Here is a 26,173-nt window from a genome sequence, read left to right on the forward strand (position 1 = left end):
TGACAATAATGCTATAAATTATGCAAGTTAATTTTAAAGAGTCAAAAACACTAAAAGCAATCAGTGCATGAGAAAAAACACAATAGGCGTATAAATCAGTTGATTACTTATTAATTGATAACTATTCAATTATTCATTTATACGAATACAACGTTCAAATGTACGAAAAACATTCACTTTCCTAAAATAGTTTTATAAGAAATGGTTTTAAAAGTGGTTTGGGGAAAAAGTTATTTCGTATTTAATATGAAAATTCGCATTTGTTTCGCGGCTTGCATTTATTCTTTTCGCAAGAAAAAGTCACTGATTTTGACGGAAAAATATCCGAAAAATCCAACGAAAAAAATTTCACTTGTTTTTATTTTTAAAATGTAATCTTTTAATATTATCGGAACCAGCCAGATACAAATGGTAGAACCCCAGAGATTTTATATATGTATACTATTTGCGAAGAAACTTTTTCTCCGACATAATATTTCGATGTAAATAATCTTCTATCAAACTAAATATATATGCATATCTTACGTAATTTGTTCATAGAATAAAATAGACTTAATATGATTGTTGTTGTACTGTCTCGTTAAAAATATATATGGCTAGTGAATTAAAAACTAATTAAAACAACTGCAATGACACATGCGTTCTTTCTTTTTTAAATTATAGCTAAAAGTCTAAACGTATGGTGTATAACAAATGAAAAATGCATTTTTTTTATTAGAATTACCATCACTTTAAACGAACTGTCATAATCACTCCGAGAGAAGGTTCCTTACCCTCGCGATATTTTTTACGACTTAAAATTTTACTATTACAGTTTTTTTGCTATGTTTTATTGCTGTTTTTTGACTTTAGGTAAACTAAATTAGCTAAACTAGACTGGTCGAGATATGACGAAATAGTCTTAGCCGTATTATTTGTTGGTAGTCTTTGCTTAGCTTTTTTTAAATATTGAATTAAAAATTTTAAATTTATTACAGACAAAATCGGGACTGAGATTCGTAAATATGTTTTACTATACATTACTAATATTAAAAAAATCATCTTACTATTAAAATGACAGTACGATTCTCTAAAAAAATAGCTAGATTACGTAAATGCACCAAAAAATTAACCCCACAAAAGCGCAGAGTAAATACTAGACATTACAGATAAAAAATATAATATTGTAATAGTGCGACAGATTTAAAAATAAAGATTTTTGACAGATACGGCACCTCTTGAATATCTGTTGAATCATCGTGGTATATTTTAATAACTTATTCTCTAATATTGTTATTTACTGATTATAATAAATCTGTCGCCTTGGTTTGAATTTTAGCAGCAAAATTATGAATCTGTTGAATTATTCAATCTCCTTCATCCTCACTCATGTCTCGTTGGCATGCTTTATGGAGCTCAATCTGTAGTCATCTCGACTGTCCATAGTTCGAGTGGAGGTTGTTTGCGTTCGCGATATCGGCTGTCCTCTCAGCTGCTTATATCTGGAGGAACAAAAATGTTTTGATAATATCTAATAAAAAGACATTTTCCATTACATATATGTAATTCAACTGTACACAACATAATATACGAGATTTATCAAAAAAAGGAGGGGACTTTTTGTATTTGTATGATACACATGGATATGTTTTTTTTTAAAGGAGATCTGTTTTTAAAATTTATTACCGATGTATATTTAGTAAAATTTAGCAGGATTTAAATATGCTATATAGTACATTACAACGCAACATATTTATTTCGTTTTTAACAAGTAAATAAAGACGACAAACAAAGAAAATAACAATCAATGGTTACTATAATATTTACTAGTTTTCGTAATTCATTGGGGTAAGTTCATATAAATATATACATTTTATATACATTTAGTAAATCCCTTCACTTATTGACATCAAAGTTAATAGGAATCGTTTCACAGTGTTTGTACAAACCATGCGGAAAAAATCATTTAAATTTGCGTAATAATTACAATTATATAATACAAAATAATGAATTCTGTTTACAGTGAAAGGCGTGGTTATGGCAATAGTTTAGCATATTCACTAATTACCGCAATCTTCACACTGAAAATCGGTAATATTTGTACACCACTGAATGTTTTTTGTCATATTTTTTTATTATTAATCACACCGAATTATTTACAGTAACCACTTATGCATATCATGAGTATAAAGTCAGATAACTCAATTTATGAGAAAATAGAATCAGATTTGAAGTCCCCTACAAACACATCCTTCAACTTAAACCTAAAAGGGTTTTAAATGAGCCCGGATCTGAGAAAAGCCTACCACAAATTAAGACGAGTTTTTTTAGTCGCTTTTACACTATCTTTAATATGAGGAAAATAAAAAATTATAATTTCAGTTTATGAAAAAAAAAAACCATCAATGACAAAATAATGTCGCCCAATATGCCGCTATGGTTCAAATTGTATTTATTGCTGTAGAAAATAGCATAGCATTTTAAGTTAAAGGTTTGATGTAAATTATGATATTTCCATCTTTAAACATATCAATAATAAAATATATATATAATCATAATCTGACCAAAACATATCATATATTTCTAGAGAGTCAATTAAATGTTAAACATATTTGATGACTGTTTCGTCAGATCTGACGTGAACATAATATATTCATTATTGATATAAGAATAGAAACACAATTTGTAATTAAAAAGAAATATTGCACAAAGGCAACGAAAAATATGTGCCACATTTGACCTTTTGTGAAAAGCTATCATGTTTCGTTACTTCTCAAACAGTAGTAGAGCGATGCTCAAACTTTATTATGAGTTTAAAAATTTCTTCACACTGTAATAGATTTTTTTACAAAGTTTCGTTTTTTTAATTTATAACATGAAAATTAAGAGATACGATTGTAATATTAATTATTGTATTATACAGTTACCCAAACTAACTGTAGTCGAAGGGAGTACGACTTATCGATTTATAGATCGTGGGTAATCACGACTGGTGCATACTATGTGTAACATATATATTGAAAGCTGTATAAGTGTTCTGTCTGTTGGGTCTTCAGATTGAAAGTTTGCGCCATGGATATTATCATTTAAGTAATTATTTCTTGCATCCAGATCTATCAAATATGTTATCTATTCTAATTTTTATTATTAATTAATTATTAAAATTATTTTATTCTTGTTTAAAAAAAATATTGCTGAAAGTGTTTAAATTATTATTATACAATTGACAAAATCCATTGTCCTATTCTTCGTTATTTATTAGTAATCAATAAATTTAATTATAATATTGTGTTTTTCTACCAAGTTATAACAGAAGTGCAGTTGATTATACTGAATAGCTATTGTTATATTTGACGTCTTTGTAAATGCTTAAAGTCAAGTATACGTCTTCATGGTTTATTAGGAGTTATCAATAAAAAGAGAAATTAATTAATACCAGATTATTTAATTTCTCTTTTTAACAAATAAATAAAAATATACAAAAGAAGTCTACTTAATGTTATCAACGCTACTGAACAATATTCAATTAGAGCTGGGTGCTTTTAGCCTTTCTAGCTTCTTCAAAATAAGAGCTAATAAATTAGGAAAATATCTATGTCAGATGCAACGACTGACGTTTTGTCAACTGACCCATTATTGGAGAAAGGTGTAAAACTTTTCTTTGAAGACCTTTTAGCTGAATCTTTATATCAGAAGTTGGATGAGAATCGGTTTGAGTCACCGGAGAGTGTGGCACTATGTGAAGGCAGCTCGTTTTAAAACTGATTCGGTTGTCAGTCACTTGTCAAAAGTCTTGTGTGGGTAAACCTACATTCAAATATCATATAAGATACGAGTGAATTTAAAACAGGCGGACACTTTGTAGATTACGAAATATGATACTATAATACTATAATGTATATGATAATAACTTTGAACACCGTTTGTGGATTACATATCGTCAGAGAGCAAAATTCACTAACAGAAGTTTTCCGAGCTCAGGATTGCATACGTTCTGATTATGTTATATCATATGATGTGTACTCGTATATATGTATGCAAGTGTTTTAATTAGGCTTGTAAGTAACTATGGTTCTTTTATAAAGAGAACAATAATACTTGACCAATTATATTACTTCTACTTAACTGTAAAAATGGCACTGAGATTGCATTAATCTATTCACCACTTTATTGTATTATTAATATAAGATAACATCAATAAAATAACAATACATGAGTAAAATTATCAGTATTATCGCTATCCGCGATTTATTACAGATAATCTTTAAAGATTTTAGAAAAAAATCCCAATCAATAAATTAATTAGTATTAATTGACCATATATATAGTTCGAAACAACATTAGCATGTTTTAAAAGCAACTATTGAGAATTGGGTTATATAAACAATCTTTACTGCTATATCATCCAAGCTATTCCCAGAATTTTTTTTTTTGTCAACATATCGTCTGAGGTTAAAGATCATCTCAAAAGTGGATAATTAATCATTTGCTGTTTAAAATAATCTATATCTACAGAAGACTGTACAAATTTATTAACTTTTATATAATGTTAGAACACTAAAGCCGAAAGCAGCAGTTAGGAACTTCTTAATTAATTTAAAAACAGTAACTTGCAGTCAAAGAGTCTGGTAGAGTGTGTTATAGAAAGCAGTAAACAATCGTTATTGTTAAGTGTCTGAAGTACCCAAACCGGTGCATTGGAAATATGTGCTTTGTACCTCTTTGTATGTCCAACAGCCTTGATATCTTTATAAACATTGTATATTGTAACAAATGTAAATTGAGGTAATGATGGTGTTTCACTTATACAAATATATCTCTTCTTTCTATAATATTGTAGTTTTGTATCCTTGTATTGAATCTTTATCGTCAATGATTGTTTTTATAGTTTCAATACTACCCCTCTGTGGTTGACGGTCCTCCCAGAGCCTCTTTGGTATTGTTCTTTTGTATTTCGTATCCTTGGAGTTGTGTATCTCTTTGGAAAACTTCTCCTTGATCCTAATATTCACAAAAATATACTTTTAGCCCTACATTTTACTTTAGACATATATTGTAAATGCAAACATGGAATACACGTAACAGCTTTTTCTATTTAAGTAACGCACATAGCTATTTTAATTTTATGTATTCATAAATTGCTTTGTTACTAACTCGATTGTAAATATAATCTCTGAAATTGCAACATTTTCAAATAACATTAACAGTTATGTCAGATAGTTCTAAAGTCAAATGTGCAGAACGATAAAACTGACTAATAAACCTTTACTTTGAAATGCAGTAAAATTATTTCGTGTTTGTGTGTGTATAATTATAGTAATAAGTAATATAACTGTTTTGTGTTTAAAACAAGATATAAATAAATATAACACATAATTGTAAATCACAAAATAGTTTGGAAGTTAAATAATAGTGTGAGATGTTGCACCAGAAGCCGTTGCAGCGACATTTATATAGAATAAAATGAGATCATACATTACTCTGGAACAAACCTCTTCTTTATGAGGTGGAATATTTTCCTCTTACAAACGAAGATTACGAATATGGTGACTCCTATGAGGACGTTGTAGGCGTCGGTAAAGGTCCAAATATAGTCGGCGGTAGGATACAGGGCGCTGATAACCTCAAGAATCCAATTGATGCCCATCACGGTGAATAATTTTAGATACAACAGTAATCTGGAAAATATTAACAAGTTTTACATGACTTTCATTTTTTTTATTGTCTATTGGGGACCTCTCGTTCCACCCCTATTTATTTGGGAACAGGGTTTTTTATTTCCCCAAAAAAATTTCTCACATTACTTTTTATTTTCTTTCTCATCTTCCATGCTTCACATTGTCTTTTTTCCTACTTTCCCTCATTCCACAATTCAAACTTTCTTTCCCTTCTATTCAGTCTCTAAAAATAGTAAAAAATAGTAATAAAATTATTTATTGGAAAATATTTTTAATAGATTATAAGTAAGCACAAGTTTTTAGTGCTTAAATAAATTCATTAATTCATATAATTCACTTAAGATCATTTATAGTGACTACTTATGAAGAATACCGGAGGAACCCGATACGATACAAACTAGAATCAGACGGAAGCTTAATTTAAAATAGTAATGGTATTTTTCAATTTAAAGCTATGAGAGTTTTAAACGCGTCTCGATCAAACTGTAGTCATGAATTTAATACTGTACGAAATGGTTAGGTCTATTGGGTTGACTCTACTCCTGTTTCTTTCTCCATAAAATAACCAGGTTATGCCTTCACGGAGGCAGGATAAAACCTTTAAAAATTCCCCGTGGGGAAGTAGAAGTGTTTGGTTATTTATATTTACCGCTGCTTATCCTTCCTGTGTTGGTCGTGCATGGCGCTCTCTTTTGACTTCAGCATGGCTGTCTGCTGCTTTATTTGTGCAATTTTTATCACGGTCATTATGAAGAATACCATGTTCGCCAGGCAGAGAATGAACATTGGACCGTATAAATATAAAAGTTTATTCTTTCCTATAAAAAAATTATCAGTATTTAATTCTAATAAGTTACCATAAATGAAGAAAAGAAAGCAACTTAAATTCATAGCTCTTTAAAAAAACTGAAAATTGAAGTAGCTATGAAAGGGCTATTTGTCGAGGATAAAAACAAATGAAGAGTCGGGGAGAAAAGACCAAATATAAGAGGAAGTGCAAGGCGCCCTTCAAGATGTAACTTAGATCTCAGAAGAGAGGCCAGAAGTTTAATGGATGATGTGAACAAAGGAAAATATGCGGTCGAAGTAGGAAATTAGGGAAAAGTTATGCGCAGTGATTAGTTTTAAACTTTTAATTTTATTTTTATTTTGGTTTGGAGACACAACAGATAACACAGTTGAATGAAATTTACCTTTGATAGTTCCTCTGAACTTGAACTAAATTATTAATTTGAAATTTCCTCCCAAAACCAAAACTGATTTATTTTTATTACTATAAATTTTACCAACATATATAAAACAAATACCTGCTTTGGGCAGACTATAATTTGAAAAACATTATACTGATTTCCAGGGGCGGCTCTAGTAGTTCCCGTGTGCAATGAAACCCTGGCGCCCCCTAGGCCTGACCCCCCCCCCTCGCGGCTATAACTACTAACTTTGCCGTCGTAACAAGAAAGTTAATTCATATTCCAACAAGCTATTTTATAAGTAGGTATAGCTAACAGTACTGTATACTGGCAGCTTCTAAACTTTAAATACGTGAAATAACGTTTATTTCGAGTTGAAACAAAATGTTCGAAAAAGAAGCCGCCCATAGGGCCCTCGCGTTTGATAACTGCCGCCACCGCGCTGGCTTACCGCTTCATCATATCATTGTTGTACCATGATGGTCCACGACGATGCTTTTAGCTGTCTAAGGGAGCGCCGCGGCACCCGTGTGCATTGCACAGCTTGCACTATAGGTTAAGCCGCCCCCGCTGATTTCGTTCATTTCGCCTTAGTTTTCTAATACTTTGTAAAATGACATTATGAAGAAACGCAAACAGGACAGAAACTTCACAAGATGGTTATTAATTTCAGTTAGGGTAAATAACTTATTAACCTCTTAAAATGATGCCCTGTGGTGATTGACATAGACTTTAACGTTATTCTACGTATTGTTGCTCAGTTTCGATTCTCTAGCTTTTATAAAGTGAATGTATTTAAATGAATTAGTCAAATGCTTGAGGAGGAAGTAAAAGGTAATAGAAATCCGAACTGTATCAAAAACACTTACCAAATAAGAAACAGCCCTGGTATCTAATTAAAGGCAGAAATGGATTTGGTGGAAGCCCAGAAAACTCCAGACACGTGAGTATTATAGTCAGCAATGTCGGTACCCCAAATGCGTATAATGAGTATGCACAAAACCGCTTGGAAACCTTGTTGAGGGTCATTCCTCCCTTGCCACTGAAATTAAAGAGGAATATTAAAACGGTGCATGTATTACAAATCTGCTTAGCCTGTTGTATTTTGAAAACAGAAATGATCGAACAGTTGGCGCCTTCTACAGATGATCGAAGTGAATTTATGATTAGTAACAGGTATAAACAATAGATGGCGCAAAAGACAAATAGATATATGGGTGACATAATTCGGTCTGCATCTGCATTTATATAGTTAAGCATTCCGACTCAAGTATGTTCTAGAAGATCGAACATTGATTTAGTCAGTTGCTATTTCTTGGCTTACTACCATGTCAGAAAGCGATAACGATGGGTGAAGTAAGCTCAAGAAACGCAATGTATATAGGATGATCGCGGGTTGTATGTCTCTATCGGTTCTTACTCAACTTCGTTGACGAAAACAATTAGTTTTTAATTGTCTGCGAATATCTTTTTTAGTTATCTATCTTATTATTGTCGCACCATGCGGATTGTCGAGAGTATGTGCCAGCTTTAGAATAAAGCGCTTGAATGAGCACGCAGGGCTTGAATTATGTGAATCAAATAATATTAAAATAATACCTGAATGTCCACCAGATGTCGAAGCTCATGACGTTAAGCCAAAAGAACGCAGACTCCAAGGCGTAATAAATGATAATCGCTAGAAAAGATTAAAAATCATAAGTATGTTTTAGGTAACTTAAAATACGAGAAATCTTATTTCGAATGGAATATTTATTCAGTAAAATTAAAGATAATAATTGGAGACATATTCCAAAAGTGAGACGGTTTCTTCTGTAAGCGTATCATACACATAAACTTTTTCTTCCGCCAAGTGCGTTAGTATTTCTTGGTTCTGTTTTAAAAGCAATCGCTTTGCTACTCAGGGTACTTAATATTTTGTGTGGGTAGAAAGAGAATTTTATATCTACATGTGAGTGGTACTAAAGCAGTGGTAGCCTAACGGCTGAGGAATGAGAATTGCGATCATATGTCGCGGGTTGGATTTCTGGGATATAATGCTAACATTAAGTTTTCAGAGGATGGGCAACAGCGTCCTCTGCATACCATAATGCCACACTGCGATCGCCAACCCGCCTGCCAAGCGTCTCGATTATAGCATATAATACTGAATATTGTTTTGGTATGTATTGTGGTATAGTAGATGGTATATATTGTGTGATATTGGTCCCCGGAGTCTTATTTTCACAGTTTTAAATAATAAACACTTCAAAAAAAGACATATACCCTAGTTTCTTTGACCTTTATTTTAACTGTATAAAAGTACTAATCAAATTGAAGGTATAGCAAATATTTAAAAAAAAATTTTTTTTTTGGTTTTGATTGACCTTAAATGTTTAACGTCTAGGGAACATTTGTTTTTATTGTTCCAGTGGCTTTTTTGTCTGTTACAAGAGTATTGCTTTTTTCTATTTTTCTCGTAATTTTTCCATTTTTATTTCATTACCAAATAATAAAAGTTTGTCGGATTGGCCTAGCCGTTCTCGACTATTGCGTTTAGCAACACATTTATCAATTCATTTTTATTTAATATATGTAGGACTATTACTTATTTACCACTAATTTGTTTCTTTTACCGATAATACGAAAATTAAATAAATATGCCATTGAATTTGCATATTACAAAAGTATCTAGAACTAGCATATTCGAAAAAATATTATTCAGTAACAAAAAAAAAAATCAGTAACAATAAATCCATTGTTTATTACGTATATCACTTAGTGTTATATAAAACACAGCTGTAAAAATATTACGCCATTAAATTTTATAGCTGGATGAAAGTAAATCAACACATAATATTGGTGAGAACTTTGAGTGCCTGATATAAAATGTTGACCTACTTATAGTTTTAATAACTCCGATACTAGAGTAGTGGGTATTTCACATATTTAAATATTTTAATGTAATATATTCAATTAATTATTTAAGAATTCAGGAACTGATGAAAATATATAAGTGATCATCGTCACCACAAGACATCCACTGCTGGAGTCCTCATATACAATTTAATCAAGGTAGACGACCTTATACCCTTGCTGCTCCGTGATCTCCACTCAGGGGCATATGGATCCTCGCGATCATTTGTTTTGGTTAGAGCTACCAAGGTTTATATATAAAGGTTTCTTATGGCATTTACACCTTTAAAAAGGTTAAGATGACTGAATTGATAGCGGTTTATCTAAGTCTCTTTATATAACTGAACTCTCGGGTTAGTATTACATTTTTACATATTTCATAGGATTACAAGGTTCCCAAATTGTACAGATTACTTAGGTCATTCAAAAGAGAGAGGCACAAATGCAAGACGGGTATAAGGAGTCTAAACGCGTTCAGAATTTCGATTAGTGGGTATGCGAGTCCCCTGAATAACGACTCAATTGTTTGCTATTAACTAATCATATAATACTTAAAAGCTTATAACAAAAACTACGTCCATTAAAGAGTTTAATAATAAAAAAAAAATAATTAGCTCAACATTTGAAAAAACTATAAAACCAACTTTTTAAATATTACCCTCTGGGGGGCTCACACCAGGGCTTCTTAAACTTTTGTCATTCACGACCCCAATTATGATTGCGAGTTTCTTGACGACCCCATACAGATATAAAAGATAAATATTAATAATTAATATTTTTTGATGATTTATTTATTAGGTAACAATATACATATACAAATGAAAATGTATAGTTTTAGAATTCGTTTTGAAACATACAAAAATATAAAATTAAAAATAGCACAAAAAATTATAAAATTGTATTTATATTAGTTTAAAACCTTCAACAAATGCGCGTGTCTAGACACTGCAAGTCCACTGTATTTCGCCAACTCTAGTGATGTTATAAAATGGTATATATAAATATTTGACATTAAAATCTCTCGACCCCAGAATTTTGCTACGCGACCCCATTTGGGGTCGCGACCCATAGTTTAAGAAGCCCTGCTCTACACTAGTCACTGCCCGTCTCAAAGAATGAATCACATGTGAAATGACAATGGACTGGAGCCAAGCGTTAGACATTAAAAGTAAAATAAAACATCTCTTTGTCAACATTTTATTAAGACAGGTTTCTCACAAGAATCGGCATTATGACAGGTTTGCGCTACTCGAAACTAGCGACTTATCGCGATCTTAACTATGTCGTCGGTACACCGAGGAGGGGGTCTATACCCGACGCGTCTATCGGCTCGTGTTCGCCCCTCGAAAACCTTTCAGCCCCAGATACTTAATCAATTAACAGTTTATGATCAATTTAAAATTGGTTTTGCTGGTATTTTTGGCGAGGTTATAGTTGAGTTTGTAAGTTTTATTAAAACAGAACTGTAATACTTACTCAATACGACGCAGAGAGTTTGAGTGATGTTATTTATGGTCAGCATGATCTGCATACTGGCCATACAAATGAACCCGATGAAAAGGCAGAGCAGGTAAGCCATTAGCACCCTCCCGTGCATGTTCCGGAGCTCTGGGAGCCAAGCGTACACCGCCACCGTCACCAGTATGAACACACAGGAGACAAGCATACCTGGAAAGTAAAATGTATATTTAATTCCGTTGAAGAAGAGATGTTGCTTGTACCAATCAGAGGTGTGTTAATTAATATTTTAAATTGTCTGTACGGTATTAATTTATATGTATGTAATCATAAAAACACACCCATTTCATGCTAAAATTAAAATCAATATAGATTGTTAAACATATTTTTATTCCATTCAAGAGATGCCGCTTGTGTTTATCTCAATTTGTCTGTACATATTTCATTTAAATATATGTAACTATAGATTTTCACCAGTTCGATACTAAAATTTATATCCTTTTGGAATTAATTGTTAAACAAACCTTTAATTCCATTTAAGTAGTGTTGCCGTCTGTATTATTGAATTTTTCACAATCTAAAGCAATAAATATAACAATTTGTTTGCGTATTTTTTAACTATAATTATGTTCGTAACTAAAGATCCAGGTCTGTTTTATAAAACAAATTAAATCTATTTGGAATATATTGTGAATATCTTTCAAAAAGAATTGCTTCATACAGAAAGTATTTAATCAATTCTCAATATATATATATATATATATATATATATATATATATATATATATATATATATATATATATTCGCACGTATTCAACAATAGACGGACACTTATTTCATGTAAAGATTATTATCGGTCTTAATGTTGTAACTACTCTTACAAGAAAACTAATACCCGTTTGTTTTAAATTTAATTTAATTTTTTAATCTTTGTATATATACAATATAATATACTCTGTACTATTTTTTATTTATTGGACCAAGTTCCTACGTTGCCAGTCCGTGATCAATATAAATATTATAGCTATATCAATTACAGTAATATTAAGCGTATCTATAACTAAGTGGTGAAGAGTTTTGAATTTCGATCAGAGGTCTATAATGAAGGTCAAAAGTCATAAGTAAAAATCACACGTACAATGATATTGCTTGGAACAAAAGTTCAAATGATATATGACCTCCACAGAGCGTAAAGATTGTGTTCCGAAATTTCGCATAAAAGATAATAACTACCAACATAAAGGTATATAAATAAATGTTAAAAATGTCACTAGGGAAAGCTGTAATATAAACATTATCAAGAAAGCTATCGAAGCTTTTACAAAATTGTATCCCTTACATTTGTTTGATAGTTAAATAGATTTCGTCCATACAAATCAAGTGAGAAAATAATAGAAAAAACACTTCATCTTTCGATATCATTGATCGAATTATAAATATTCATGCATAGATCTTTGTTTATGACTTTTATATGGTTATGTTTATAAGACAATTAAAAAATTAATAACAGAAGCCGAATTCACTCGCCATCTGTGTTGTGAAATTGGAACTGTAGATGAATGTTCTGAAAGTATTTATTATCTTTGGCGTCTATCGACCTCTTTCAGCTGCTCATGTTTCTTGAATTAAGTGGATTTAGAGATGACCTACTTTAATAGAGATATTTTTAAACTCCCGATCTAAAAGTGTCGTATTTCTAAAACGGTTCTGAAGTAAACATGAAAAACTTTTAGAAGACGAACGTGTTTTAAGTATTTTAAAAATAAAAAAGGTATAGATAGAAAAAAAATTACATGCGCTTCGAACTTCAAAATGGTTGGAAGGGGCCTCATCGGCAAAACAAGCCAGTGCGTCGAGACGGGCCTGCGTGTCGCCATTTTCATCTGTATACAGGAATGTGTCGATGCAGTACTTGTCAGGTGTTAATACTGTCCATGGTGGGATACTTGTAGTTAGTTCGACGAACAAGTTTCCATCCTGAAAAAAACAAATAATTGTTTTAAAAAATGTTGTACTTATAGGACATAGAGTAGAATTTTGAGCACCAATTGCTTACCACATATTAGCTATTGCGAATCAAGTCAAATTTACATATATATATACATATATATATAAAATGTAAATTTTCTAGCAACAACATTATTGCAAAATATTGCTATACTTTACAAACATATAAAATAAGTAATATATATGTACAAATATAATACATCTTTCTTTTTGAGGGTTATCCAATTTATATGCAAAATATAAAGACTTAATTATGTAATCAAGTTATGCTACGTTATAATTATTAATATACTTTTCTTTTTGCTAAAATGCTACCGAAACTGCTGTACCGCGCCTTGGGGATGTCGCTTTGGGTAACGGAATATCGGCCAATCCGTTCCGTCAGTCAACTAACAACTCACTCGGCGACGGCTCTTATGCTAATTTTTCCTCACCCTACCAAAGGCGTGGTACAGCGAATTCGGCAGCACTATGCCATATACATTTTTATTCTAACAGTTATTACATAGTAACCGTCGAGGAAAACAATGACGACGTTATCTTCATTTTCATTCTTTCAAACGATTAAGCTTTACTTGCGATTTAACATTGAAAGTCACATGAAATTTCACAAAAAATTACTCAAAAAAATTTCAAACTGTCTTTTAAGTTTTATGTTATTTTTACACACTAACTTTTGAGTATAATTCTGGTATATACTCTAAATACTGAGTACTATACTGTAATTTCTCATGTAGAAAATAATATCAAAAGTGAGAGAGTGTGTGTATTCTAGAATTTTAAAATATAAAAAACCCTCGTAGCTAATTTAGTAACATTGACTGTAAATCTTTTATTTGTTCTGAAAAAAATGTGCTTAATAGCTTAAAAGGGAGATTGATCTATTCCAAACGCTACATAGGAAGTATAAAGGCATATTCACTTATTACGGTGCTTGTAATAAAAATCAAATTGGTCACACATTACGATCATTAATAATAAAATAAAGTCGTTATGCAGCCAGCAACTGTACAAAAAATATAATTACATTTTTTATATGAAATTTTAAATGAAAATTTGTTTGTTTAAGAATATGGTAGCTTTAAAAGTACACAGTAGTATATTTTTCACTAAATTAGTATGTCAAGGTTATTAAAGCGCCTTTTCAATCTCACTTTTGTAAGATAAAAGGATACAGATGAAAAAATACTGAACGTCAAAAATTTTAAACAGGCGTTTACACGTGGCTCGTTTTAAAAAAGGTACAGGAGTAACAATTTTTTATGTAATCCAAATCTTCGTCAATATACGGTTCACTGCCAGTTTGAATAAATCATATCAATCACGAGTTCGCCTGTTTTAGTCGGAGTTCAAAAAGACTCAATTCGTATAGTAAGAAGAAAAAATCAACATAAGTTTCATATAAGAACGCATTTCTAAACGTTCAGATAAAAGAAGTTAAAAGATTATTGACATTTCGTCCCTATGTAAACTTTATTTTACTCCGTAGAAATAAAGTGAAATGCATAAAAAAATTGTCAGATATTTTTAAGATTTAATTATTTTATACCAAGTATTACGCAAAGTTTAAGTACCTTGTCATGTATCGTGAGTCTTATCTAGTGTGGGAGAGCCAGAAAAACAAACCGGCTTTAATAGACTACTTTCAAGAACGGGATTTCCCTACATCCAGTTACCCGGTTGTTACTTACTTTCGTTTCTTTAACATCGGCTAATAAACATTCTACTTCGCTACCCTAATATCTGTGCTTTTATAATTAAGTTTACTGTATTACCTGATATCGGAGAACTATATTATAGTGGCTATAAAATAATATTTAAACCAAATTTTCGCCTATCGTAACTATAGTGTAATATCCATTAGTACACAAGATAAGGAAGCGTTCACATAGGGGCAAAATATCAGTAGATCAAGATCTGTCGCTTGCAAGGTGACAGATATATTTTCTTGCATTTCAAACATTTAGACTATATGTAGACTTCTTGAACTAAACGTACTTGAAAATTTTTTGAAAATCTAAGGGCTATTTGAAACTGCGAATATGATAGCTAGGCGCGGTAATTTTTTTTCTATGGCATTTCAATAGCAGGCAGGACAAAATCTATCAGTTGGTATATTATAAAATACAGTTCACTATTACAAATAGCATACAACATTTTTGATATTATTTTTGTAACAGATTATTTATAATTTTTGCGATGTATAAGCATGCGTAATAATTAATTAAATAGTATTGAATGTTTAGAATTTATATCGGATTACAAACGTATCGTACATACGCAAAAAACAGATTAAATCAGTCTAGTAATAAACAAAAAAGTATGTATGAAATTACTGTATAAAAAGATAAAAATCATTTTTTTTTCATTTAATAAAATCTATCATTAAAAATTTAATTCGAGAAGATGACAAAATGTAAGTGTATAATACAAGAGCATTTCAAATTAAATATCTATTTAAAAAAATGTTCTGCAATTGGAATGCGTCATCCATTATAGATAAGCCGATAGTTAATTCATGACGTATCTATTAATCAGAGTATTAAAATAGGAAATGCAGTTTCCTTTATAATTGCGTTTTAAAAATGTCTATGTCATCAAAATTGACCATTGACAAATAAATGCTGTTTGATTGTCAACGACCAAGTGTAACTTTTTTTTTAGGATTTATCAAAAAAGTATTTATTATGAGACATAAAAGATTTTTGATTGTGGAAAAATATTTAGACAACGGACAGGCAAACGTAGCGTAGGATATTCGCCCACAAAGTGGACAGCCAACTTCATTAATTTCGTCGAGAGGCGGTGAATGTAAAATGCTTTTAACCGGTCTTATAAAAATGTAAAGGGGAGTCCTATGTCTAGCTGTGGACGGCTAATGGCTAAAATAATGACGACGAACATCATAAGTTATTTAAGAACATTTTTTGTCGATATATCTTGTCTTGTATTTGGTTATATATATCTAAAATCATCATATAAGGATCACTTTTGAAATAAATAATGCAGGAAATACATTAGTATACGTAGCTTAAGCAGCCGACATATGGACACTGCAAGGTATAGGCCTACCCCAAAGATGTATATGGGAGGATTTATGATCGCCACAATTGGCAGGCGGGTTGGCGATCGCAATGTGATGTTACGGTACGCAGAGGCTGCTGCCCATCCTCTGGAAATTTCTAAGCAGTAGAAATCTAAAATAATTAATGAATAAATTGTGAATTACATAAAATTGGACATCGAGAATCGACCCCGGTACCTCGCAAGTATATGTCATCTACCGCTGGGGTACTACTGCTCATGATTTAGATAAAGAAAATGTAATGAAAGTGTTTCTAAATATCTAGGAATCAAATAAATTGTTATGGGAAGGGCGTATCTATTCTCTAAGGTGAACGCCCGATTTTATAAAAGATTGAATGAGATTGCTGAGTAAACAAGAAAATTAGAATGCAGGGAGCACGTTGAAATTTTAGTATTTCTCAAAGTTCAAAAGTTTTAAGGAATAAACGAAGTCTATAAAAAAATCAGTAAACAACGAAACCAGTATTCAAACGTTTCAAGGCCATGTTATTTAGATGATCATGCATAATAATGACGATGCCAATTGCCTCTCCGTTTATCGTTATGAATGTTTGTTAAAACTTTAATAATTTCTGTAATTTAAATTTTGATATGAAACTAGTTATTTTTGGTTAAAATCTTCTAGAAAAGTGTTCTATGGTTATAATTTACAAATAGTAACAAAATAAAGGTGTTATTTGAAAATAATGGATAGGAATAATAATAATGATGCAAGTAGCTGTCCACTATTCTAATTGAAAATCTATGGGAAACTATAGGTGCCTATATCTAGCTGTGAACATCCTATATATAAAAATATGGCGATGATAATGATATGACCCCGCATAAATTTAATCCAGTGGATTATTTTATTTATTGTATTTTATCGTATGATCAAAGCTACGAACTCATAGGTAACACATTCGTTGTTTTGGCTGCGTGACATATGGCACTGTCATAACCAGATGTCAATTCATATCAGTCGCAAAACAAAGCAGTTGTGGAGCAGCACTATATTTATCATTTTTTTAAAAAAAGGTGAATGTTTGAGTTATTTCGAAAGAGTTTATGGCTTTTTTATTAGTGCCAGAGTATATACTTTTGTATGAAGATCAAACTACTAATAATATAATAGACATATCTTAAGATTACATGAAGAAAAAATTGTTTTATTTATACATCAGAGATGAATAGTGATTACCCTTATAGACAATGATTTATGACAAGTACACAGAGAGAGGAAAAATACGCGGATAAAACTTGCATGCCTGGTCTTTCATTACGGTTTAAAAATCATAGTGAATTTATTTAGTACAGGAAAATGATATTTAAGCCACTTTACTGTTAATTTATATTTTATTAACCAGTCGCATATTCCAACAGAAGAAATAATTTTTGTACCATATTTCAAAACGGTTTCTATATTTATAGATTAAATACGAAATAAAAGACTATTAATTTTAAACGTAGATAGTGACCAATGCTACTTTTAAATGTCAATATAGCAAGCAAACTATCATTGGCGCGAAGTTCACAGTGAACTGTCAAATGCACAAAAATTCAATAGACATAATGTTTTCCGAAATTTTTAAAATGTCTTTTCAATTTTTTTCTTTTTTAATAAGAAAATACTACAAAGTGTAAGGAAACTTGAAAAAATAAATGTAAATGAAATCGATAAAGTTGTTCTAAAATTAAATTATAATCTAGAGAAATAGTGATTCATTTTTACAACTATACTTATCCACGTCTATTACGTTGTTCTGTTTTTATACTTTTATTGATCGAGCGGTATTTTATTTATCTCTCTTTTCTTTGTAGCAACCAGACAAGCGATCTAAGATTTAGGTGGTTTACAAATTTTGTGCTCATTTATTGTATTGATGTGTAGGGTAAGTACCTTCAACGTTCTTTTTATCGAAAATCTAAAGATCTGATTAAACCTCATTTAGCGATGATAAAATAAAGTTTTTTAAGAAGCTATATGTAATAGAAGTATATAAAAAACAACGCTTTAAATAAGAATAGATGTTGGCTTTACTGGAACATTCCTCACTAGACCGGCATGTTATCTTTATATTTACATTCAAATTATATAGCTAAGTTTCTCGCCATACTTTTCCATTCATCAGCATTCGCTGAATAATTATTAAACAGTATGAATTATACATATTGTTGTTTGTTATAATTTAATCGAAGATTGAATATGAATGCCACCGATGCCGGTCTTAAAGCCGGATACGAAATGGCGGAGGATTAGGCAGGTGAAACTATCATCGTCTGTATTGCAGCCATAGAAAACTGCTGGGCTTAGATTTCACCTATAGATCTGTAATTGGACTGGTCGGAATAAGTCTGCGTAAGCGTCTTGTAAATCATAACTATGTTTGAATTTCTTGAGAGGATATGCATAAAATACCTTGCTCTCTGGGGCAAAATAAGGTGTGAGATTCCTACCCACAAAAACCCCTCGGTGCACGAACTATGTGCGTCGTATATTGCCACTTCATACAAACAACCCATAAGGAAATGTTAGGTTATATTTTAATATAATCTAATACATAATAATATACATGTTTTAACACGTATATTATTTTTCCTTGGTAACATTGAATATGGGTTGAAAAAAAGAAATTGAAATGTAACTCATTAAAATTATTCATTAAAAGTAGTTTTTTATTAAAACCTATTAATTTAAAAGATTCCTTATTACTTATGAAACTAATGAGACTAATAATAATAAATGTTTTGCTGAATTGATAAACAGGAAGCAAAAGCAAACATTTCAATAAAAAAAAGCTATAAACGTTATCCTTAGGGACTGGCAGTATATATCAATAGACGATTAGGGATAATTTTCGGCCGCCTAATTGCTAGTAGAGTAGGTGTGGTCAGACATTGTGTGAATTGATGGCATCTGATAGTGAAAGCCTTTTCAACGAAATTGGACGAAACTAAAGGAATGTTTGTACAGGGTGTATTAAGAGGGGTGTTCAATGTATTCTTTATATCAGGATGATATACTTAATGACGAGAGTAATTAAAGACATTGATTAAAAGAACACTAAAATTAATTTATATTAAAAAATTATGCTTCATTTTGAAATAATTGATAATTATTTTTTATTTTATGTATTTAAGCATTAAGTTTAGTTTTAGACTATAAATTTATTATTTTAAATTACTTTTGTTTTGTATTTATAAACGGATTTATGTATCTACTTAAAACGAAGCAAAGTACGTGATTTTTATGTTCTATTTTTAAGGTTGCGGCTAGTGGATTTAAATAAATAAATTAATGGTTAGAATTCAATATTAAAATATATCGTACACCCGACAAAATATTTAACAAATATAGGAGAGACTCAAAATGTTATTCACGAAGAAGTATCGTTTCTCAGGTTGTTTACCAAAATTCTGTTTCTTTTATATACTACTACTTTTATATATTACGTTTCATAAGGGGTAAAGGGAGTGTGGAAGAATATCCACGTGCCAGTGAACTGTTTACTGCAACCACTCAAGAAAACATCAAAATCGTTGACAAATTTATAATAATAAATATGAATTTAAATAATAAAACATTATTAACAATTTAAATAATTTTAAATTTATACCGATGTAACATAGAACGAAGATTAGCCTTCGTTTTACGTCCAGCAAAAAAGCTTTGTGAAATTTTTCGTTCCCGTACATGGAATAATTAATCTCATTGCGTGTGTATGCGGTAATTAAAATGTTGTTTCTGAGTTATAGCTTTAATAATTTGTTAATTTAATTAATCAAAAAAATAGATCACAATGACTCTTTTTTGCAAGTTGTGACTGTGTGGGACTGCGTACAATCACGCGGCTGGTTATTAAAATGAGTTTTAAAAGGTGTAAAGGTTTTTTCCAAAAATATTTTTTTCTTGGTTTTGATCTACACGGTTCCCTTGTTGTCATTTACAGACTCGGCGAGCTTTTTTGTCAACATTTTCCTTCTTCCTTCCTTCACAGTATCTTCCATGCTTTTTCTTTCTTTCATCCATCATAAAATTTTTCACTCCATACGCATTATTGTCATTCAACCATCGCCTTTCATTTTTCTTCGCCGTCCCCAAAGTACCACAGGGAGTGCCAAAAAGCTATTAGGCTAAATTTCGTTTTGTTAAATTAGCCCGAAGATTTTTCCGAGAGCCACGCCTTGGGCAATTACATAACATACAAAATGACCGGATTGGAAGGCCGAGTTCTCTCTCACACCTGGAGCAGGAAACTTCGAGATAGCACCTCGGCTCGGACTTTCACTCAATACAGGTTATATTTTTAACTTAAAGGCCCTGAAAGATCCGACCCACAACGTAGACGATTGCCAGGCTAAAATTATAATAATTTTGGAAAAAGTTAGTGTGACTTTAAAACCATGTTCTAAAAATGAGTTGATGTTCACTCTGGACAGACCCAAATTATCCAGTAAATTAAAGGATACAAATTCACTATTAATTTATTCCCAGTGTTTTTCACTTTAATTGTGGTAGGTATGTTTCTCATAGTATTAGTTAATTTTATTCAACCGGTTTTAATGTTTTTAAAAATAGAAAAAAGACTTGTTTAACTTAATAAAATCATCAGATTATAAAGTTCTAGTCTGCAAATTTTCATCACTAGCTACCCTTTTACTGACGACGTTCTCATTGCGTTCTTGAACATAGCCAAAGTATTTTTTTAAACAATAATAAACCGCCAAGTGTATTGCTAAACGCAAAACTAGACTTTAGATACTCGAGACATTATTTTTTCTTTTAAATCGTTTTTGAGAAGTCACGAAGATGATTCTTATGGAGAAAAAAAATATGGAAAAACTGTGAGGTGGATACTAATATCAACAATTCTTCTTCCGTGTAAACTACAGAGTATATCATAACACTTGTCCCTAGCTGTCAAACATTTGACGTCAATCAAAACCGAAACCGAAGGCGTGTTAAATGTAGACAAACAAAAAATATCATATACATAAAGCATTACAATAAAAATACAATCGTATTATTAATGAATTCTCGCGAAATCGAAAACCTGTTTAAACACATAATCGTTTTTAATTTGTAGATATTAAATCTAAAATAAAAGAGACTCAGTTTGTATGTATATATAATTACCTTTTTGATTACTATAGACAAATCATTGTTTGCAAAATGATTATTAATATATATGAATTAAAACAAACTCATCTTGGTATATGATATATATACACATATATATACACACACACACACACACATATATATATATATATATATATATATATATGTATTGATGGCTAACTGAAAGAATTTGGTTTCGTCTAAAAGTAACACTAAATTATTCTACTAAATTATAATGGGCATTATTTTATTTTATTTTTTTATTTTATTTGATTAATAATAAAAGTCATAAAATCTGTCTTTGTTATAGATGGTGTAACCAACATGAGTTTGTTTTAATTCATACATTTTAATAATATATATATATATATAAATATATATATACTTATATATATATATATAAATATATATATATACATATATATATATATATATATATATATATATATATAAATATATAAGTTTAATAAGTTTGCCATTATTAAAAATAAATTATGGAATGTTATAAGATTTTTGGTTAACATTAGAAACTGTAAAATGCAGTAAACATCTACCAAAGTAACATCAGCAGCCAACTCAAAGGAACTGTTTATAATAGAATAGATAATTAATCAAACACTAACGTAATTAACGAATACATTTACATTTAAATCACATGTTATAAAAAAATAGCTCAGTAATTAATTTTACACGCAATAAGATGAAAAGCAGTTAAAATGGTTTTTTGGGAAACCCTTGTGGTTATATAGATTGATTGAACGTATTGCTAAGGTACTTATTTTATTATATCAGAGAGAGAGAGACCTGACGAGTGGGGAGTTTGTAAATTATATGAAAACCTGCGTGGCATCACGTTTGCGCTATGTTTAAATGACAGGTTGATTGGTGTAAAAGTTTTAAAAGGATGAATATATAAATCGTTTCCCAAGAAATTATTAACAACCAAATGTATAAATAGTAATAATAAACGTATTCGCATCACTATGTATTGAATGTCGTAGGAAGTTATTGGATACGGGCAGCGACCGGTCATTGTAGCAATCTTTGGGAGAGGATTATGCTTTGTGGTGAACGTCTATCAGCTGATATGATGATGACGATGATGATATATTTAAATTAATTGTTGTTTACTATGTGATCGCTTTATACAGGATGTTTGAAAAAAGGTGTAAAGCTTTAATACGTTTTGTTGACAAATGACCTTCATACATTCACAAGTTTAAAGTTTTTCAACCAATACTCACCTACTTTTTTACAAATTATATCCTTAAAACGTCAGTTTTAAACTTGCATTTATTGCAAAGAACATAGTCTAATTGGCAAAAATTATGAAGATATGAACTTAATGCGATTTGCGAAAAATTCACTGTGCGTATTTAATAATGTGTCAAAACATCGTTGCCTTACTTTTATATACTTAAGGGTTCCCTCAAGAGCCTCTGCATGGGCTGTTACGTACCATTTCAGTTAACCAAATGTTTTAAGTTTACGGTAATAAAACTGTATAACTTAGTGAATGAACAATAAAAAAGTTATTATTCTATTTTTATGATCATCATAATGTCAGCCGATAGACACCCAGGGCAATGTTTAGACATCTTCAAAACGTAAAAACGATGATCAGTCTTACGTTGTCCGCATTCAGCGATGTCAGCTTGAGATGAGATGATTCAGATGCCAGCTTCACTACATGCCTACCCCCGCCACTACTAGCAGGTTCATAATCGGCACTCGAGAAGCGTTTATTTATTTAAACCAGGGGTGAGCAACCTTTTTTGGTCGGAGGGCCACGGTTTTAAAAACAGTGGGCCATGAAAAAAAGATATATAATAAATATATTCAAGGTTCAAACCATGTTCTAAACGTAATTTATGTTCGTAATCGATTTACAACTAATAGGACACTATTATTATTATTAAAGCCTTGATTCTAGCATTTTTATTTAAAAAATACAAAAATAAATTAAAATTTGCGTGCCTCGAGGGCCGCATGCGACCCGCGGGCTGCTCATCCCTGTTTTAAGCAATTCATTTAAAATTTAGCTCCAATGTTTTTTATTATGTAACTTTTCCGCTAGTTAACAACAGCACGCAAATGTAACCGAATCTATTTTTATTACAACAACGCATTGTCAAATTTATCTGATAATAAAGGCAGAAGTTTCGTGATAGTGTCCTGTTGTTATAGTGGCTATTAAAAAAGTTATTTAAAATGTTAATACGCAAAACTCCAGTCGTGATAGATGATAAACATCACACGGATCTAAAATACCGGTACACGAATCTGTTAAAAATATTACCGTTAATGTTTACCGATTTTGTATTAGTCGTAACGGTTTTTTGAAGTCTATTTATGGTATAAATTAAGTTTCGTTTTTATTTCTTGATGCGAATTTCTTAATGACATACCTACGCCTATATTTGATTCATATAAAAGCTTGTATGATTTTGGCCAAGATTATGTACGCCTACAATACGCAAACGTATTAAATGTTATACATTGTTAAATGAAAATAATGTAAACATATATTAAGTATTGATATTTGCATGACTATTTGAAATAAATAAATAAATTCACTCAATATAATTATTTCAAAATTTGGATTACTTAAACTTGACTGAGACTAGAATCAACTTGAACTCCCCTATTATGGCATCGTTTAATTTACGCTTTTTGATCAATTATACAATTGTAAGATGACATTTTGTTTGACGAAGTTTTTAAATTATTATACACATATCTTTAGTAGCTTAATTTAATATAAGGTTAATGTGCAGTCTTACCGATTTAAGATGCCAATTGTCAGACCAATCAAGCACACCGATCTGCGATACACGAACCCTCACCATGTTACACGTGCAGTTCATTTTTCCAATTGTGAAACGGAATATATCACGAGCAAACACACCCTCCAGCACCTTGTAGTCATCCCAAACGGGTGCATCGAAATAGGTTGTACTGTTAACACAAGATCTTCCTACATTCGCGTAGCCGAACGGACAGCATTTACGAATAACTAACTTAGAACACGCTGTAACTTTTGTTGCGTTAACCTTTATGTAATCCCCTTTCTCATATATAACCCCTTTGTGAAGAATTTGTCCGTTATCCAAACGTTCTCCATTTGATATATCGACTTCTTCTTCGCAAGGTGCTAAACTAACACATCCTAATAAAGCGAGGAAGAATATAGCTTTCACTAATAAATTAGACATTATTGAACTTTAAAGTTACATAAACAATTGTTTATGTTTACTAACAACTACTGGCACCGATTTTATTTTATCAGCATCTCAGAGGCACGTCCGCACCGTACGAAGTCACGTCGCAACTGTCCAAGCAGCGTATGAATACTGGTTACTCAATGAGGGAATTCCGTACACACACTAATAAAAACTCAGGTAAATAAAGAAGTCACAACGTATCGAAACCAATTACCTTCGTATTTCCTTATTGTAAACAATAAGAAAAAAATCTAGTCTATTAAATTTGTATCGATGTCGTTACGACGAACTTTTTATATTCATTTTCGAACCAAGATTTCGCTAAATAGATATTAATAACAATATTTAGGGTGAAAATATAAAATTCATTAATAAATTTATCGACCGTCTGTAAACAGCAAAAAGCATAATGTTTAAATAAATAAAAATAATTTAGAGTGCATAAGATTATCATTAATGAAAGCTTATCTATATAAACAATAGTTCTTATCATGTAGGACTTCTTCTGTTTTTAATTTAACCGTAATTACAGCAGAAACGAGTGCCAATTATTATATTATATTCGTACTCGATGAATACCGTCTGTCGTCATCTCAAAACAGGTTTTGGTCACCCTACTACAACTTGCGAAGTTTTTGTATCGATGTTGGAATTTTTGTCGGCGAATCACAATCAATACAAAAATATCAATTAAATATAGAAATAAGACTAGGATCTTTTTGGACTCTCTAAAATTTGTTACATAACGATACTTCTACAATCTTATTTATTTATTTTTTATTTAATATTCTTTATTGTACACGATAGAATACATATAAATAGTTTCATAATAATAAACAAAAAGTACAGTGGGCGGTGTTATCAAACCAGGCAATCTCTAACAGACAACCATAGTATGCAAAACAGTAGAAGTATAAATAATGAATAGTTAACGTGTATAAAACATACATATATACAAACATATACACATAAACATACATATATATAAGCTTTTACTCATAAACTCGTAAATTACATGTATATTCTTACTTATAAACAACACCACAGTATATAAATATATAATTCTCTTGTCTTCAATTATATTGTTAAGAATTAATTTATTAGCTTCTTTTATTATCACATTTTTATTCCTTTATAGTTCGTATAGCTTAATTTTGTAGCATAACCACGACCGGCGTATGCCTTCGTTGTTTCAGCCCATATATACCTATTGCAAAACATAGGTCTCTACTGGGAAGATATACGGGGATTCGAGGATATGGGAAGATATACCATAATCACGAAGTTTGGCGGGTGTGTTGGCGATCGCAGTATGGTGATATGATACGCAGAGGACGCTGCTGTCTATTCTGGAGACTTGCTTGTTAGCAGTGGCAATGCTATAATTACATAATTAACATTATATTATTACATTTGTTTAATGTTTATATTATACAAAATGTTAATTATTTATGAATGTATTCCAGGAATCGAACTCGCTACCTACTTTCGCAAATCTCCGTCCTTTGCCACTGGATTTACTACTGCTCAATTCTATTATTAAAATTAATGAA

General features: G+C 30.9%; 2 protein-coding genes across 4 annotated transcripts; both read right to left on the reverse strand.

Moving 5' to 3' along the window:
• Positions 1-807: 807 nt before the first annotated feature.
• Positions 808-13,171, reverse strand: LOC137933279 (G-protein coupled receptor Mth2-like). 3 transcript variants are annotated; one of them, XM_068777164.1, is made up of 7 exons: positions 12,995-13,171; positions 11,219-11,410; positions 8,447-8,525; positions 7,717-7,889; positions 6,307-6,475; positions 5,460-5,657; positions 808-1,481 (listed from the first exon to the last, which is right to left on the reverse strand). In XM_068777164.1, exons 2-7 carry the CDS (start codon positions 11,406-11,408, stop codon positions 1,367-1,369), a joined length of 924 nt encoding a protein of 307 aa, XP_068633265.1. In that variant the 5' UTR covers positions 11,409-11,410; positions 12,995-13,171; the 3' UTR covers positions 808-1,366. The 3 variants fall into 3 exon arrangements, with proteins under 3 accessions (XP_068633265.1, XP_068633263.1, XP_068633264.1); XM_068777162.1 differs by having other exon boundaries at positions 5,472-5,657; positions 12,995-13,077; XM_068777163.1 differs by having other exon boundaries at positions 1,403-1,481; positions 5,455-5,657; positions 12,995-13,077.
• LOC137933497 (uncharacterized) lies at positions 11,547-24,611 on the reverse strand. Its single transcript, XM_068777456.1, has 3 exons — positions 24,180-24,611; positions 12,995-13,178; positions 11,547-11,551 (listed from the first exon to the last, which is right to left on the reverse strand). Exons 1-3 carry the CDS (start codon positions 24,609-24,611, stop codon positions 11,547-11,549), a joined length of 621 nt encoding a protein of 206 aa, XP_068633557.1.
• Positions 24,612-26,173: the final 1,562 nt, after the last annotated feature.

The sequence above is a fragment of the Battus philenor genome, unplaced genomic scaffold, assembly GCF_028537555.1.
Source record: "Battus philenor isolate CCGP_79_NKW_IND1 unplaced genomic scaffold, ilBatPhil1.0.hap1 SCAF_13, whole genome shotgun sequence".
Taxonomy (NCBI): Eukaryota; Metazoa; Arthropoda; class Insecta; order Lepidoptera; family Papilionidae; genus Battus; species Battus philenor.